General features: G+C 38.0%; 1 protein-coding gene across 1 annotated transcript in view; it reads left to right on the forward strand.

Moving 5' to 3' along the window:
* Window positions 1-1,231: 1,231 nt before the first annotated feature.
* Window positions 1,232-17,085, forward strand: part of PEX5L (peroxisomal biogenesis factor 5 like) — a 51,926-nt gene continuing 36,072 nt past the window's right edge. Inside the window, exon 1 of the mRNA XM_025163102.2 lies at window positions 1,232-1,336. Coding sequence (XP_025018870.1) covers window positions 1,268-1,336 — 69 coding nt within the window. The 5' untranslated portion in view covers window positions 1,232-1,267. The remainder of the gene's footprint in view (window positions 1,337-17,085) is intronic.

A 17,085-nucleotide genomic window follows, 5' to 3' on the forward strand; every position in this document is an offset into this window, starting at 1 on the left:
TGATGAGAGATGAGCTGTAATACTGATCTTTGGTCTCCTAAGAAAATAAGACAAAGGAGACAATGAGAAAGCAGTAACCTGATATATTTATATGTTAACGATGCATTGCTGCAGATTCTCTGAAGTCATTCCAGGACTAACAACAATGAAAGTGTTCAGTATGATGGTATTTGCAAATGAGAATGGAAAAAATGTTCACACTGATTTAAATTCTTTTTCAATTAATACCACACATGGTGTCCAATCCTACAACTTCAGCTTTGATGTGGCATCTTATTAACGCAGCAAGATTCCCTTATTAGGCCCAATGTTTTGAAATATTCATATACATTATTTTGTGTGTCTCACCACAACCTGGAGAGATAGGCCAGTATTGTCCTCCACAACAACCTTAGATAAGTCCAAATTATCTTATTACGGAGATGTGCCATGCCATGTCTAAAAGTCCCTAGGGAGTACAAATGATATTCAGATTGGAGGTTGAATTATAATTTAACCCACTGAAGTAAATGGTCCAGATACTAATTCTGAATATGGAGTTATAAAATTGCAGCCCACCAGGAAACAGTATACAGGAGGACTTGGCCATCTTTTGGGGGTTGAGAGCCTCCTGTGGTCTTTGGTGTGCTGTGAGCTGTACTTCTAAAAGGACCTGGACAAGAAAAATCCTAAATATGATATAATTTTAACTTGAACTTAAGTCAATTATTTCCATGGATTTAAAAATATCCCGCTACTGACACAGTAAAATGACAATTTAGCAGCAAATTCTGGAGGCCACACCAAGGACTTGTCCTACCAAAGACAGCTCCAAGACTTCAGGTTGGGCACCATGGAGGATTGCTTTAAATAATCCACTGGGTCATACATGGAAACCTGAAAGAGGGGCAAAAAAACAAAACAAAACCCTGGAAAGTAATAAAGAGTGTTGGATTGGGCACCATATATCTATAAACATATTTTGCTTCTTATTATTAACAGCTTTGCCAATATGATTGCTTAATTGCTTTAAAAATTACATTTTTGTTTCCAGCACCAACATTTTGCTTCCACTATTTTACATGTTAGTTTAACTTCTTGCTGGTTTTTGTTTTTGGGGGGGGGGGGCGGAGAGGAGGAAGGGAATTGAAATTGATGATAACAATGTCATACTAAAGCTATGTCTACATCTGTAACAGGAATGTCGTAAGTTTCCTCCTGACACAAGTCATTGTTGATTTCACTGTTATAGGGGAAAGGCTCTAGGGCGGCAGATAAGGCTGTTGCCATGGTGATGAAGGAGATACCGAGGGAGGAGTCTCCGGAGGAAAAACCCCTCCTTACTATGAAATCACAGGTGGGCAGAATGGTCCGGATTTGAAGGAGGAAGCTGACGTATGTCAATGCAAATGGAGATCAACCATTAGTAGAGCTACCATATTTCGGTTGCAAATACTCAACCACTAGGTGGCAGTACAGAAGTACCATTTTCAATATCTATTTGCTGCCATCTAGTGGTCTCTAGATCTCTTCAGCTCAGATATGGTAGCCCTATCATTTTTTAGAAGTCTTCCATTCTTGACCTCAATATTCAGTGAGATTTCTTTTCTGTCTGTCTCTCTCTCTCTCCCTTTCTCTTTCTCTCTTTCTCTCCCTCCCTCTCTTTCTGTCTTTGGTTCTAACTTTATCACCACACTGGGAGAGAGCTATTTAAATCCAGATACTCTTCATCCCAAGAATATGCCGCTGGAGGCATATTGGCAAAAAAATAATTGGGGGAAAATGTTAAACTTTGACAATACCCCTTGCTGATGTGTTTAACACAATATTTTCAACTTTACCCTTTTTTTAAAAAACAAACAAACTATATCCAATATTTATTTATAGGTGTGTTTATATGATTTCTTTATGGGCATTGCTTTCAGGATCCAGCTTGCAGTATTATAAATATTATATGCAATGTATTGTTACAAAATGATCCAAACAATATAAAAGGCATAATAGGTAATATAAAGCAGAGAAAAACATTACTTCTGTTCCATCATCTCACATATTCTGCATTAGTGTTACATTTTTTTAAGGCAGGTGTTCTAAGTAAAATGACATACATAACAAGATTGTGTATGTTAGTCACTAGCAAAGTATCTAAAACTGCTCAAAACTACCAGTTGTGATCCATGCTATCCATAGTTGCATAATGCAGCATATATAAATGCACATTAATAACAAAAAGATAAAACATACTTGGTCCGTTGAGCTTTGTGCCATGGTTCACAATATAGGTAGTGCTTTTAAAATAGTCATGCTTACTGATTTCCTCCGCCCCCACCCGACATCCTTCACACATGTCCACAATGTTGAATGTTGAGTCCATTTTCCTATAGAATGTTCTGCTTGCTTTGGCTCTCGCCAGTCTTACCCAAGTTGCAACCAGTTGCCTTCAAATATGCAGTTTGCAGTTCTCAACTTTAGAAATGCTAAATTGTACACTTACAGATTAAATACTTTAGGTGGAAGCATGGAACAACTGAAAAGGGCCTTTCTTCAAAACCAACGCTCAAAGAAAACCATCTAATGTCCAATCTATTTTGTAGAAACAGTCTGCTTTAGTTTTCACTGTAATCAATATATGAAGCTTCAATCTCATTACTTCAAGCTAAGGTCAACAGCAATGAATCTCGTGCTGATCAAAATCCTTAACTTTCTGATCCCCGGGGCAAGAGGGACATTGAAAAGTATTGCTTCTCTTTTTAACTCTCTGCACATTGGCATTACTTTTGAACCTAAACTCTGTTTAGCCTTAAGTACGATTTATTAAAGCAAGCTGACTTCTCACTGTTCATTATGAAATAGGTTTTTTAGTAAAGTGTAGTTAAAAGTAAGCACACTTTTAACATTCAGGTTTAATTCTAAAGCTATGAATATTATAAACCAGACTACTAAATAGGATTCAGGAAGATGGGGATAGCTAACAAGACTTGGGGGGAGTAAATGAGGAGATTTGATGCAGATCCCTAACATAAAGGGGATCCCATTTAAGAATGCTTTACTACTTGGTGTGAATAGATTGATTTAGAGTTAAAATATAATCTTGAGGATTTTTCAGTAGTTTGTCTACACACTGCCTTTAATTGCATCTTTCATTTGAATGGATTAAAAGCCAATGAGAGGGGAAAATAGGTTGTCATAGGATGCAGAGATACTAAACAGGTAGGGCCAGAGATCTTTTGTCTTAAATCAGCTCTGATGATCAACTGTTTTAATTAAGGGTCTGAACTGCACTACATATCAAGCCTCCAGTGCCTTTGCCAGAACCTGAATATTAACTCTGAAATCCTGTGATAAATTTCCTTGAGACTTTCTGCATTAAAATGTAGGCTGTGCCTCTAAATTTTGGTTCTTCCCCTCGTTACTGAATCAGATTATTATTATTATTATTATTATTATTATTATTATTATTATTATTTTGTATATGGGGAATAAATGGAAACTTATATTTAAAACAACACAATTAAAAGTAAGGCTTTATCTTTTGAACTTCATTTTATTTTTTTAACATTTTTAAAAGAATACAACCCATGAAAGATAAGAGACATATCAAAAGAATAAAATAGTAAAATGCAATTAGGAAAGTATGAATAAGTAAACATCAGATCTAAAATGTGATGGAGATTAATGTTTTTCAGTATAACCTTAGCTACTTATAGAGTTATCAAATGTGTTATATCAGTTTGTAAAGGAAAAGCTGAGACTAGTTTATACTAAGAGCTTTAAACTAAGAGTATCTGGCTAACACAGTATACATGCTAGCTAGAATTATAGGTGATCTAATTCTAATTATAGAATTACATCATCCAGTTGCTTGCAAAGTTAAAATATAGACTAAATGTATAACAAACCAAATTTAGGGTGTGGCACCATATACTAAGCCATAGTCTAAGAATGGTTTCTAGTCAGAACTGAATTCTACATCAGATTTACTTTTTAAGTATGACATTATTTTGGACATCAAAACATAGCCCCATAACTTGATTAGCCATTTTTCCAAGGGAGGAATCAAACATCCTTTCCAATAAGAAGCACGTGATATTATTACTAGTTCAGTATGCTCTGAAGGAATACATGGCTTAATAAAACTTAATAAAAATCTCTCTGGTTGCAAAAGGAATTCAGCTTTCAAAGGTTGTTTCATTCAGATATGAATCATGTTCCTTTTTAACTTCATGGGAGCTGTTCAAGTGACCAACAAGTGATTTTTTTCCCCAACAGAAATAAGACACACTCTACACTGTATTCCAGATTGAAGCATACAGTATGTTTAAAATAATGGTGACAATAACAGTGATAAACAACACAAGCCCTGTTGTTATCAACAATTTGCAAATGTTACAAATATTGAAATGCTAGCCCACAGTTTTTTTTAATAATTTCCACATTTTCCAATACCCCTGAATATTAAATGGATTGAATTATTTAAAGTAAGTGTGTGAGAATCCAAAGGCAGCTCAAATGTTCCAATTATTTTACTTCATTTGTATAAAATCCCAAAGTAGCTTACTTCAAGTTATTAGCAATTGTCAATATGTTTCTGTATCTTGAAAGAACTTATTCTCAGTTGCCTCTTACAGATTTGCAATATTGAGTTACCCACACACACATATGTCAAGATGGTAGCCAACTTCAGGGTGACCATTTTTCCTACAGGGGTTAGAGTGAAAATGTATCTGGTGCCCCACATGTAAGAAGGTTGTGATTGTGGCTGGATTTTATGTGAATGTGTGTTAACACCATGTCCATTTCCAATAGCAGCTCCTTATCAAACACACAAAGCAAAATGAATACCTCAGTGGTCGTCTTATATGAAGTTATACACAGATGATCCATATAGGAAAATCTTCCTGTTTGATGCTGCTGTTTATTGACCTATGATACAATGATGAAATAGGGTGCTTTGCTTGATACATCCTATTTTGGTTTTACATACAAACCAGTTTATGAATCAGTCATATTGAAAGAAAAGAGTGAAACTCCTGATTCATACTGTAATGTGTTTCCTGCCCCATTCATATTAATTGTCTGTAACAATTTTCCAGTAATCATTTGTGACAGAGTTTTTCAGAGTGAACCATTATTGGTCTGTGCACATTTTTGTCCCAGTGTGTGTGAACCGAACTCATCCTTGCCATGTGCCAGTTGGCTTTGCAAATCCAAGGGGAGGCATCATTGAGTGGACAGGTATTTCTGATAATTGCCTATGCACCCGTCTTGTTATCTCTTGCATACTTCTGTAAATACCCTGCTGCTTTTTGATGCCTCTGTCCTAAGCCTATCCTCATGCACTTTTCACAGTAAGCATTCATCTGACATAATGTAATTTTGCAAGAAAATCAGAAAGTTTTAGATCCAACTTATGTGTTCCCTCTGTAGCAGTGAAGGTAGGTAGGTAGGTAGGTAGGTAGGTAGGTAGGTAGGTAGAGATAGATAGACAGGCAGACAGATGATAGATAGATTTCAAATTTACAAATTTACAAATTCTCTTTGTGCTAGATTCCCATGTTGTGTTCTTAATCCATACAAGCATAGATCAAAGGGATAGCCTCGGTCATGTGGCCACTTCCTGCACAATTGAATCTCCTCTGGAGTTGATATTGATGGTATCAAAAATGATTGGATGTGATCTGCATGGATATGTGTTATTTCTTCACTGCTGGAGTCTGTCCATGGTGAACCTGTTTTTCAGTGTTACCATGGTTGTATTCTACAAACTCAACTTTAATATAGAAGAGGAAAACATTTAGTTCAGTTCTGCACCCAAAATCAGGTTGTCTATCATAGCTTCTCAGCTAGCCCTCTCCAAATATATTGAATACAACTCTGATTGCTGACAGCATGATTATTGTTTTAATGGCTTGAAAGTAGCCAGCAGCATTAATGTGCAAGAATCGTAACAACATTAACAAGAGCTTGATAAGCAAAGAATAATCATCCCCAACCTGAAATCCTCCAGATGTACTGGAATCCCAGCATTTTCAGGCATCCTAGACATACTGATGGCAAATTCTGAAGTCCAACACTTTTGAAATGCATTATGTTAGAGAAGTAAAGTAGGAATGGATATTTCTACAAGTTGCAGAATAATTGCTAGTAAACACCCTAAAAGAGATTCCATTATAAAATAATAGGCTTTTTAGTATCCATTTTCATTAGAGAAATTTTTAAAAAAATATATACTGAGTGTGGATTTTTAAAAAAAGAATGACCGTGCTTTGGGGAAAAGTTAGATTAAGAGTCCTGGTGACTTTATGGGCACATCTGTGTAGTTTTATGGGCAACAATATGTAAGTGGTTTCTCTTTGCCTTCTACCAGAATGTTTTGTGACTTCCCAGTAGAGGGCAGCGGGTGTTACAGAGAGCCAGTTTGGTGTAGCGGTGAAGGTGCTGGCATAGAAAGCAGGAGATTGTGATTTCTAGGCCTCCCTTAGGCATGAAGGCCACTTGGATGACTTTGGGCCAGTCACTCTCTCTCAGCCCAACCCATCTCACAGGGTTGTTGTTGTGGGGAAAATAGGAGGCATTAGGAGGAGGTATTAGATATGTTTGCCACCCTGAGCTGACCAAAGATAGACAGACAGACTGATTGATTGATTATCAGGATAAATAATAATAATAATAATAATAATAATAATAATAATAATAATAATAATAATAATAATGGTGTACTAACCATGTCTAATCCTGCTTAGCTTTTTAACTGCAGCCAAGTTTGGCTAAATGATACCATCTAACCAGACATGCTTATTATTATCATTATGCAATAATGATACATGTTATTTAGGTAACAATAAAAAAATTCAACTTGTAATGCATCTGCTGTAACAGCTATTTATATTGGATGAAAACATGCAGCTCTCTGTTGAAGAGGAAGTGACTACAATGTTACAAATAAGCTTAAACTAGATTTGTTTTGCAAATCTACATTGATTGCTTACTTATTTTTCTTTAAAGAAGACAAAATAACAACAGAAAGACGGATGAACCAAATTGCTATATAAAACTCAGATTCTTAAACATCTGTACATACAAAAAAAAAAAGACCTCATTCAAGCTGATCACTCAACTCCTGATGAACATGTCTATATATATATATACACTATATATATATATATATATATATATATATATATATATATATACACACACACACACACACACACACACACACACACAGACAGACATGCATATAGCATCAGCATAGAAATGATTTGGAACTGTTTTCTTCCAGAATTTTTTTTCAACTACCAAGTGTAGCTTATAGCCTTGGGATTTTGTAATCGTCTCCCTTCCAAATATTAACTTGGCCTAACTATGTTTTGTTTTTTCTGAGATTAGTTAAATTGTCTAGGAGATCTAACTACCATAAGATTTAATGGGACTTACTACCAGGTAAATGTGCACAGGACGACTGTTTCAGAGGGTCCCAACTGTGATAGCTATCACGAAAGGGCTGAAAAATGCCCTCTGAAGACAAGTCCCATAGCATCTGGCCAGTTTCATTTGGGGGGCAAAGATCATTAAGCAAAGATGCAAAGCCAAACAGGCAACTAAAGACTGAATCAGGACATTAGCTGTGTACAACATCCAAATAATATGTTCTGTTGAAACATGCTAATCAGTTATATTTTTTGCCCTGAGGAAGTCATATCCAACAAGCATATATATGTGTATATGTATGTATACGTATGTATGTATGTATATGTGTGGGTGTATGTATATATGTTATAGGCCTCCCTACCCATCCACCCTATTCGTACCTCTAAAATTAGAACTGGAATTGAATAGATTAATTTGTTTTATGTCTAGCCAAAGGGGTTTCATACAAGTTAATAACCTAGATCATCAATGCTGTAGTGAAACTGGAGTGCCTGGTTTGTCTTTAAAGGAATTCCCCATGGACATCTGAAACAAGGGGTTATCAGAAGCTAGAAAACAATGGCCAAATTGTCTTTGTCTAAGAGGGATTATAGTTGACAGCCAACATTGGAACATAATATCATGAAGATGTATGAATTACTAGAGCATAAAAGTTGCAACACCAGTATCTCAAAGTATGGCTTTGAATAGAGTCAGTTTATGCCATACTTTTGGATGTCATAGGAGCCATTAAATATACAGTACAGCTATGTGGATGAATTTATGCCATGGATTTTATTTAACTATGATTTGTTGAAAAAGCCATAGTAATCTTGTTCACACATCATGCTAAGCCATAAACCATGGTTTACAAACCACAGTGGCTGGGTTCACACATTCCACTAAGGCAAAATCAAACATATTGCAGCTTAGTATGATAGCCCAATACAGCCATAGTGTGAGCTAGTTTTAGGCGCTGCTCAGTGGTGCTTGGCAATTTGTAATATTGGTTTCCATCTCTGAGGGTTTCATTTTTCATAGAAGGAAGGCAAAGAACGGCCTCCCCTGTTGTACAACTACTCCTCTGAGCATAATTATACAACATACTGAACATTAGGAAGCCAAATTTGGAAGAGTCTTAGTTACTGTGTGGAGGCCTATGATATAAAAAGGTCTTTCCCAAACTGGTGGCCTTTGAGGGTTCTGAGAGTCTAACACAACTGGGGGGCACTAGGTTGAAGAAAGCTGGTCTCATTGTTCCCAATACAGCAGGGTTCCTCAACCTTGGCCACTTTAAAATGGGTAGACTTCAACTTCCAGAATTCTGGCTGGCTGGGGCATTCTGGAAGTTGAAGTCCACCCATCTTAAAGTGGCCAAGGTTGAGGAACTCTGCTATACAGTCTTTCTTATGGTGGCTGAAGGCTGGTCATTTGCTGTGAGTATACTAATGATCTCTCCTATGATTTTTGGACATGAAAACAAGACTTGATTTGTATGTACCTTACAAAATCATTTTTGAGCAAAGCCCAGTAAAACTGTTAAGCCATGACAGTTATTAGATTATCAAGGACCATTTGTAAATTAATTGTTAAAACTTTATTTTTAGGAGGACACATATAATATCAGCCAAGTGTTCCTGTGAGAGTAATGTTTTAAACATTGCCTTGATTATAAATTGGCTGCCTGCCAAACTGCCATTTCTTTATAGAAATGAATTTTTGGGGGGTTGAGTAACTGATTTATTTTTAAACTGCCATGCAACAATGAGAGATTAAGAACTTTGTAGCCTTTTCTTGAAAGGTTACATTTTGCTAAACAGAAATGCAAAACTATACTGCATTTTATTATGTGTAAATTTCCTCAAATGATATCCAGATAATATATATTTCTATAATATGGGTTTAATTAAAGATAAAATAAATCTCACAAATTCATTAGAATGTAAAAGATTCAGCAGATAAACCTGTCTTTCCTAACTGCTGTTCTTCAAATGCATTAATCTTCAACTCCTATAATTCCCAGAAAATCTGAAGTTGAAGCCTTAACACCTGGAGTTCACCAGGTTGAGTAATGCTTAACTAAACAGCAAAGATGGAGCCAAACAACACAGTTGCTATTCACTGTGTGCTTATACTTCAGACTCAGAGTTCTTTAATGCCAAAAACTTCAGCTAGGATGTTGAATTATTGGGCCTAGAGCAGGCCTACCATGAAGATGGGGTGGTCTGAGAAAATCTGCTTTTTGAAAGCATCATTAGTATTGGAAGATGCTCTGTTATTGGAGCTCATATGAGATTTTATTTCAAAGAGAAGCCAGTAAATTTAGATTTTCTTGATTTTTATAATAAATAGTGGATTTTATATCAAAACAACATTTTTTGTTTTTTGTTTATTTTATTTTATTTAAAAGATTTGCATGGCCACCCATCTTAACACACAACTCTGGGCAGCTCACAACAACAGTAAAAACCCTGAACTATAAAAACCATAAACCACCACCAAAACCCAGCACCACAGTCATCCCCTTGGGACGCTCCAACAGCCAACCCAAAACATCTTCACTCTACCCCAGTGCCCAAGTAAAAAGCCAAGTCTTGACTGGCTTCCAGAAGGCTAATAGTGTGGGGGCCTGCCGGGTCACCAGGGGAAGGGTGTTCCATAAGGTAGGGGCAGCCACAGGAAGCACGCTTCCAAGGTCCCAGGAAATGGCAACATTTCAGGGAAGGGACCCAGAATGTGCCTACCCTATCCAATCTGGTAGGACAGGCCAATACCCTCAGGAAGAGCGGTCTCACAGATAACCTAGTCCCATGCCATATAGGACTTTAAAAGTAATAATCAGCATCTTGAATTGCATCCAGAAAGAAACTGGGAGCCAGTGCAGCTCGCACAACAGAGGTGTAATGTGGTCACACCTAGGAGTGCCCAACACTGCACACCACTGCATTCCAGACCAATTGTAGCTTCCGAGTGGTCTTCAAGGGCAGCCCCATATAAAGCATTGCAGTAATCCAAACGGGTGGTGACTAAGGCACGAGTGACCATGAGCATCTTCAACTCTATCCCAAGAATATCCCTAGCACAACTTTCTCCAATCAAACACCTTCCAAAGGCATCAGGCTACAGGTCCCCATCATGTCCAAATAGCATGACCATTGGGTATGATACGAGCTGTAGGCCAAGAAATCTAGGGGTTTAAGAAGGCTGTTCTTAAAGTTTCCTATCTTTGAAAAGACACATCCAGACACATTGGGATTACAGCTTCCAAAACTCAGTTGTTGTAGTACCAGCACTTTTGGAGGCACCAGGCTGGGGAAACCTAGGCTAGACTCACTGGGCACAATGCCTCAGGAGCTCTAGTATAAGTCGTATTGAAGTGAGCAGAACTGCATAAAACTTTATGGAAGAGTGATGATTTAGCTAATCTTCCTTCCATTGTGTGATTGCAAAAAAAAAAAAAAACCAACAGATTGCTGATTTGTGGAAACAGATTGCATGTATTTTCTCTGCAGATAGGAAGCAAATAAATCCAGTTTCTTTTTAAAAGAGTGAGGGAGAGAAAAAATGCAAAATAAAACCAAGCAATTAAAAGCAAGTCTATGTTTATTACAGGTAGCTGAGTTTACTTTCAGATGTGATGCAAATCTAATTTTAGAGGGAGAGCAAATAAGATAATAGCAATAATGGGTTAGAGGCCAGTTTTGTAGACTGAATACCCATATTCCACAAGGTTAAATAACAGCAGCCAATAGGCCAAACTGAATACCCATATTCAAGGTGTTCATGGCATATTCTGGGTATTCAGTCTGGCATTTCATTATTTAACCTTGTAGACTGCAGCTCTGAATAAGGTATTATCCCTGTGTTTCTTCTTCCTCAACCTACCCAAATATTTTCTAAATACCAGCCCTTTTGTACAACTGGGATTCTTCACACACTTAACCAGGTAACTAAACCCATTTTTCTGGATTTGGACTATACATCAAATCATAAATTAATCAAGCGAGGTTCACATCACATATTAAGCCATCCAAAAACCTAACCCAGGTTAACCCATTATACAGGTGAGTCTGCTAGGTTTCTCATTCACCTGGTTAAATACATCATGTAAGACAGCCTTTAAAAGTCTCTTGTTGACAATGTTCCTTCCAAGTTCTTGAGCTAGCACAGTCTCATAACTAGGGATAGGACAGTTACAAATGCTAATATGACACAGCTAATATGATTCCAGACTAACTCCCATTAGCTGCAGGAAAAAAGTAAGTCACTAAGAATTAAGACTGAATCTGGCATTCTCCCAGCCTCTAGCTTTTCCTTCCCCTCCAAATTCCTATCAGTATCCTGATTAGAAATGCTGACTGGATTCACACATCACATTAACCCATTATTTATCTAACCATGGCATATTGAATAAATCATAATTGGCTGGGATTGCAGAACACATAAACCTTAGTTTACAATCTACGGTAGCTGGTTACATCACACTAAACCAAATGGAGCAGACTCGTTTCCTGTTTCTGCAAAGGCACACCTAAAACGAATGGGTGGAAATCTCAAAGAAGCATGTTCCAAGTAGCATTGGAGAAACCTCCTGATAGCAGGAGCTGTTTGGTGGTGGGATAGATGGCACTGGGAAGTGATGGACTGTCTTCTACTAGAGAAAGAAGCTGGATGTCCATCTGGTCAACTGCCTAGGTGAAGAGTCAGGTTAGTAGTTGAGAAATTCTTCAGGAATTCCACTAATGTTTAGGACAAGGTCAAGATCACCTGTGGGCCAGCAGTGGACCCTGCCACATAAACATACCCTTCCCTTTCTACTCCTCACCTGTGCACTTATGTGTTCATGTACAGAGGAAATCACACTTCATCTAAACACAGGCATCCTGTCCTGTTGTCAGTCACAGCAATCTATTTGACTTGCTCTATGCACAAAGGTTGCATATGAAATGCAGATTTGTCTTGTGCCGTTGTTGCATCCAACACTGCAGGGAACAGATGAATTGCAAAAGTCCTTTTGAATTCTGATTTTGTGGTATGTCCTAAGAAGATTTCTTGAGTATCTTTATCCATGTCCAAGCCCTTTATTACTCCAAATGTACAGTGCATTTGAAAAGTATTCAGACTCCTTCACTTTTTTCAATTTGGTTATGTTGCAGTTATGTATACTTTTTCAAGTATGTTATGTTATACTACAATTGTTCAGATTCATTTTTTTTCTCATTAATCTACACTCAGTATGAGTGTAATGACAAAGTGAAAACAGAATTTTAGAAATGTCTGTAAATTTATTAAAAAGGAAAGACTGAAATATCACATTGACTTAAGTATTCAGACCCTTTACTCAGTACTTTGCCGAAGCACCTTTGGCAGCAATTACAGCCTCAAGTCTTGTTTGATATGGCGCAACAAGCTTTGCACACCTGGATTGGGGGATTTTCTGCCATTCTTCTTTGCAAATCCTCTCAAGCTCAATCAGGTTGGATGGGGACTGTTGGTGGACATCCATTTTCAGGTCTCTCCAGAGATGTTCAATAGGGTTCAAGTCAGGGCTCTGGCTGGGCCACTCTAGGACATTCACAGAGTTGTCCCTAAGCCATTCCTGTGTTGTCTTGGCTGTGTGCTTAGGATCGTCATGTTGGAAGGTGAACCTTCAGCCCAGTCTGAGGTCCTCAGTGCTGTGGAACAGGTTTTCATTGAGGATATCTCTGTACTTTGCTCCATTCAGCTTTCCCTCAACCCTGACCAGTCTCTGCTGCTGAAAAACACCCCCACAGCATGATGCTGCCACCACCATGCTTCACTGTTGGGATGCTATTGGGCAGGTGATGAGCAGTGCCTGGTTTCCTCCAGACATAACATTTAGAATTGAGGCCAAACAGTTCAATCTTGGTTTCATCAGACTAGAGAATCTTGTTTCTCAGAGTCTGAGAGTCCTTCAGGTGCTTTTTTGCAAACTCCAAGTGGGCTTTCATGTGTTTTGCACCGAGGAGAGGTTTCTGTCTAGCCACTCTGCCATAAAGCCCAGATTGGTGGAGGGCTGCAGTGATGGTTGTCCTTCTAGAACTTTGTCCCATCTCCACACAGTATCTCTGGAGCTCAGTCAGAGTGACCATTGGGTTCTTGGTCATCTCTCTTACTATGGCTCTTCTCTGATTGCTCAGTTTGGCTGGGCAACCAGCTCTTGGGAGAGTCCTGGTTGTGCTAAACTTCTTCCATTTGAGAATGATGGAGGCCACTGTGCTCTTGGGAACCTTCAGTGCAGCAGAACTTTTTTTATAGCCTTCCCCAGATCCGTGCCTTGCAATAATCCTCTCTCAGAGCTCTGCAGGCAGTTCCTTTGACCTCATGGCTTTTGCTCTGATACAGTATGCATTGTCAGCTGTGAGGCCTTCTATAGAGAGGTGTGTGCCTTTCCAAATCATGTCCAATCAATTTAATTTACCACAGGTGGACTCCAGTCAAGGTGTACAAACAGCTCAGCAACAATCAAAAGAAATGGGAGACACCTGAGCTTAAATTCAAGTGTTGTTGCAAAGGGTCTGAATACTTATGCCAATGTGATAGTTCAGTTTTTCCTTTTTAATAAATTTACAGACATTTCTAAAATTCTGTTTTCACTTTGTAATTATGGGGTACTGAGTGTAGATTAATGAGAAAAAAATGAATTTGAGCAATTGTAGTATAAGGCTGCAACATAACAGAATTGAAAAAAGTGAAGGGGGTCTGAATACTTTCCAAATGCACTGTGTATTGTTCCATACAATCTCCTTTCTCCTCACTCAGTATGGAACACTAAATTATTCCTTGTTTCTTAAGGGTTTTTTTTCCTTCATTGCAGCATTCTGAAGACACTTCTGTTTAAAGTTAAGGTTGAAAATCTGCCACTCCATCTGCAAAATCAATTAATTTCTTAATAACAGCTTCGGTTCTAACATGTCTGAAGGGCACCAGCTGGGGGAGGGCTTTTGTAAATCTCACAGGGCAACCAATATACTTAAGATAATCTTTCCAGATAATGCATTAGCTGGTTGAATTCTTCCATTACACAGAAAAACTAGCTTGCTTAAATAGCTTCAGCAGCGTGCCAAAGTTTGCTTTTAGTCTGTAAAAGGGTGAGCAGAATATTGAAAAGGAAGACGTACGATCAGTAAAAATGTTTAAGCTAAGAATGCGTATGAAATCCCATCACCAAACTAGTAGTTGGTAATTTCAGGCAAATAAGGATTGCCACGTTCACTTACAGGTACACTTATATTTACAAAGCAGAGTAAATGATGTAGCAATTACTTATTTATATCAAATCCCAAATGTCTATGAATATCTGTTATGAATCCCAACAGGATAGAGATTTCTCTCATTCCCTCTCTTTCCCATATACAACAACAATAAAACCTTAGACTTATCTTGTCTCTTTCTTCTTTTCAATAAATCCACTGCTTCCACATAAAGGGTTAAAATGATTGCAAAATTCATTGGAAGACAGTGTATAAATTCTAACAGAGCACTCTTACCTTGTACTCCAATGAATACTGAACTCTTCTGCTTCAAACCAGTACTGCAGAAAACAGAACTGGCAGATGCTTGAACATTTCCTTTCTGTTCTGAGATGATTTATTTAAGAACAGTTTCCCAATTATAGGCTGAATAGGTGATAGCACCTACATGATCCTGGTGAAGCTAAGCAGGACTGATTGTAGTTAATATTTGAATGGATGACCAGCTGAAAATTCTAAAGCTTTAGCTGGACCAGGAGGTTGAAAAAACGTTCTGGAAGAAGACAATAGTAGCTACTTCTGTAGCCATCAAGAAACCAGGGGTCAAGCTTGACTCAAGGGCACCTTTATTTTCTCTATCATATAGTGAAATCCTATGGGGCAACCATAGAATAGGGTGAAGATCAGAGAGGGAATTCCTCCCTCCAAGATTGGAGATTCTCTTTGATCTCATTGGAAAAAAGCCAGATTGTCCTATAATTTCTGGAATGCTGTCCTGGAGTCATAAGATTTCAGCCTAAAACTTTGCAGTTACTCAATCATTCTGTACAATAGAATAATTTCCCTCTATACAGGCAAGTTTTGTTGCAATAAATCAGCCTTATTCACATGTTTGGGAGAGTATTAAAACAAATGTCAGTGTAGGAATAGAACGTGCAAATATTAAATCCTTCCAACTTTGCAGACAGCATTTACTCCAGAAGTAGAAAATGTTCTTGCAATCAGGGACCACACTTTTTTTTTTTTTACTTTTAAATTTGACTTCAAAGGACTGCAAAGTGTGTGGCTGGTTGCATTATGATATTATTGAAGCAATGTGGGGTGGGGTTTTAAGAGCTAAAATAGCACCCTTTTTCTCCCTTAAACCAACCACCACAGGGGAAAACCTGAATCTTCCTTAATCTTGTTTCATTCAGCAGTATAAAGATACCTGGAAAGAAACATAACCATGCATGCATTAAACTGAATACAGCCTTCTTTTCTAGAAACCAAGTATAGTGCCATTGATGTCTGATAAAGCTACCATCTGGGTGCATATTAACATGGTTAGACTGCTATATCTATTTGTAGGTACCTTCCTCAAACTGATGGATAATCTCAATATCATTAGAGTAGTGTTAGTATTGTACTTAAGGTAGCAATTAAGCCTGGGAAGAACCAAGTTCCAAAACACCCTCAGCCATGGAAGCTCACTAAATAAGTGGTTGTTGTGAGGCAAAATTGGATGAGAGAGCATGACATAACCATCTCAAGCTCTTGGAGGGAAATATATAAATAGAATATTATGGAATAATTGAAAGTTTTGGATCTTGAATAGAAAGCATTGATAGGGCAGAAAAGAAGGAGGTGAAATCAGAAAAGATGCGCAGGCTGAGAAAGGAGTCATGGCAATGGGCTCATTCAAATAGATGCAGTCAGCGGCCAATCTTTGTGTGTGAGATAAATGTTCAGGAAGATGCAGGAGCAAACCTCAGTTCATCTTGAAATTTCCCGTATCAAACTCAGAATCCTTAATGGCCATACATGCACATAATTACCATGCCAGATACCAAATGTTCTATTCATGTAGCTCCAAGCCATCTTGGTGAAAGACTCCTGAAAGATCTTCATAGATTAGAGAGAAGATTTTCCAACCTTCGCTCCTAAAATATCATTGGGCTGAAATGACCATCCTCCTGCACATTGGCACTGCCATCTGTGGATGAAGGGAGTTAGAGTCCAACAAGAAGGGGTCACTGCTGAAGTTGACAGTATAAACATTCTCTCTGAGCCAATATATGTGCGATGGGAGTTTCACACACACCCTCTGCCCCTGTAAGGGCTCTCAGCTCACGCAGATGACATCCATAGCATTTTGTTTTCAAAATGTTTTAGGAATGCACATTGGATAGTTTGTCCAGCCTAATTGAACAAGAGATGGAAAGAAAAGGCATTTGGATGATAGCTCTGTTCTCTTGCTTTCTGCAATTGAGGTTGGCTCCCTTTTCTAGAGAAAAGGCAGATTGCAATATTGCTGGCTAGTTGCCAAACAGGGAACAATGCATAAATACAGAAAGGCAGGTGTATCTACAAGCTACCAAGCCCATATGCATGGCTGGATTTGCACAGCATGCTAAAGTAGGCTAAATAGATTGGATAATTTCTGGCAGCAGATTGTGGGAACCAGTTCATCATGTTAAACCCATGATAAACCACATTAATC

The sequence above is a fragment of the Python bivittatus genome, unplaced genomic scaffold (assembly GCF_059951505.1).
Source record: "Python bivittatus isolate LINGU-HERP-01145 unplaced genomic scaffold, Pbiv_v1 ctg000980_np1212, whole genome shotgun sequence".
Lineage (NCBI taxonomy): Eukaryota > Metazoa > Chordata > Lepidosauria > Squamata > Pythonidae > Python > Python bivittatus.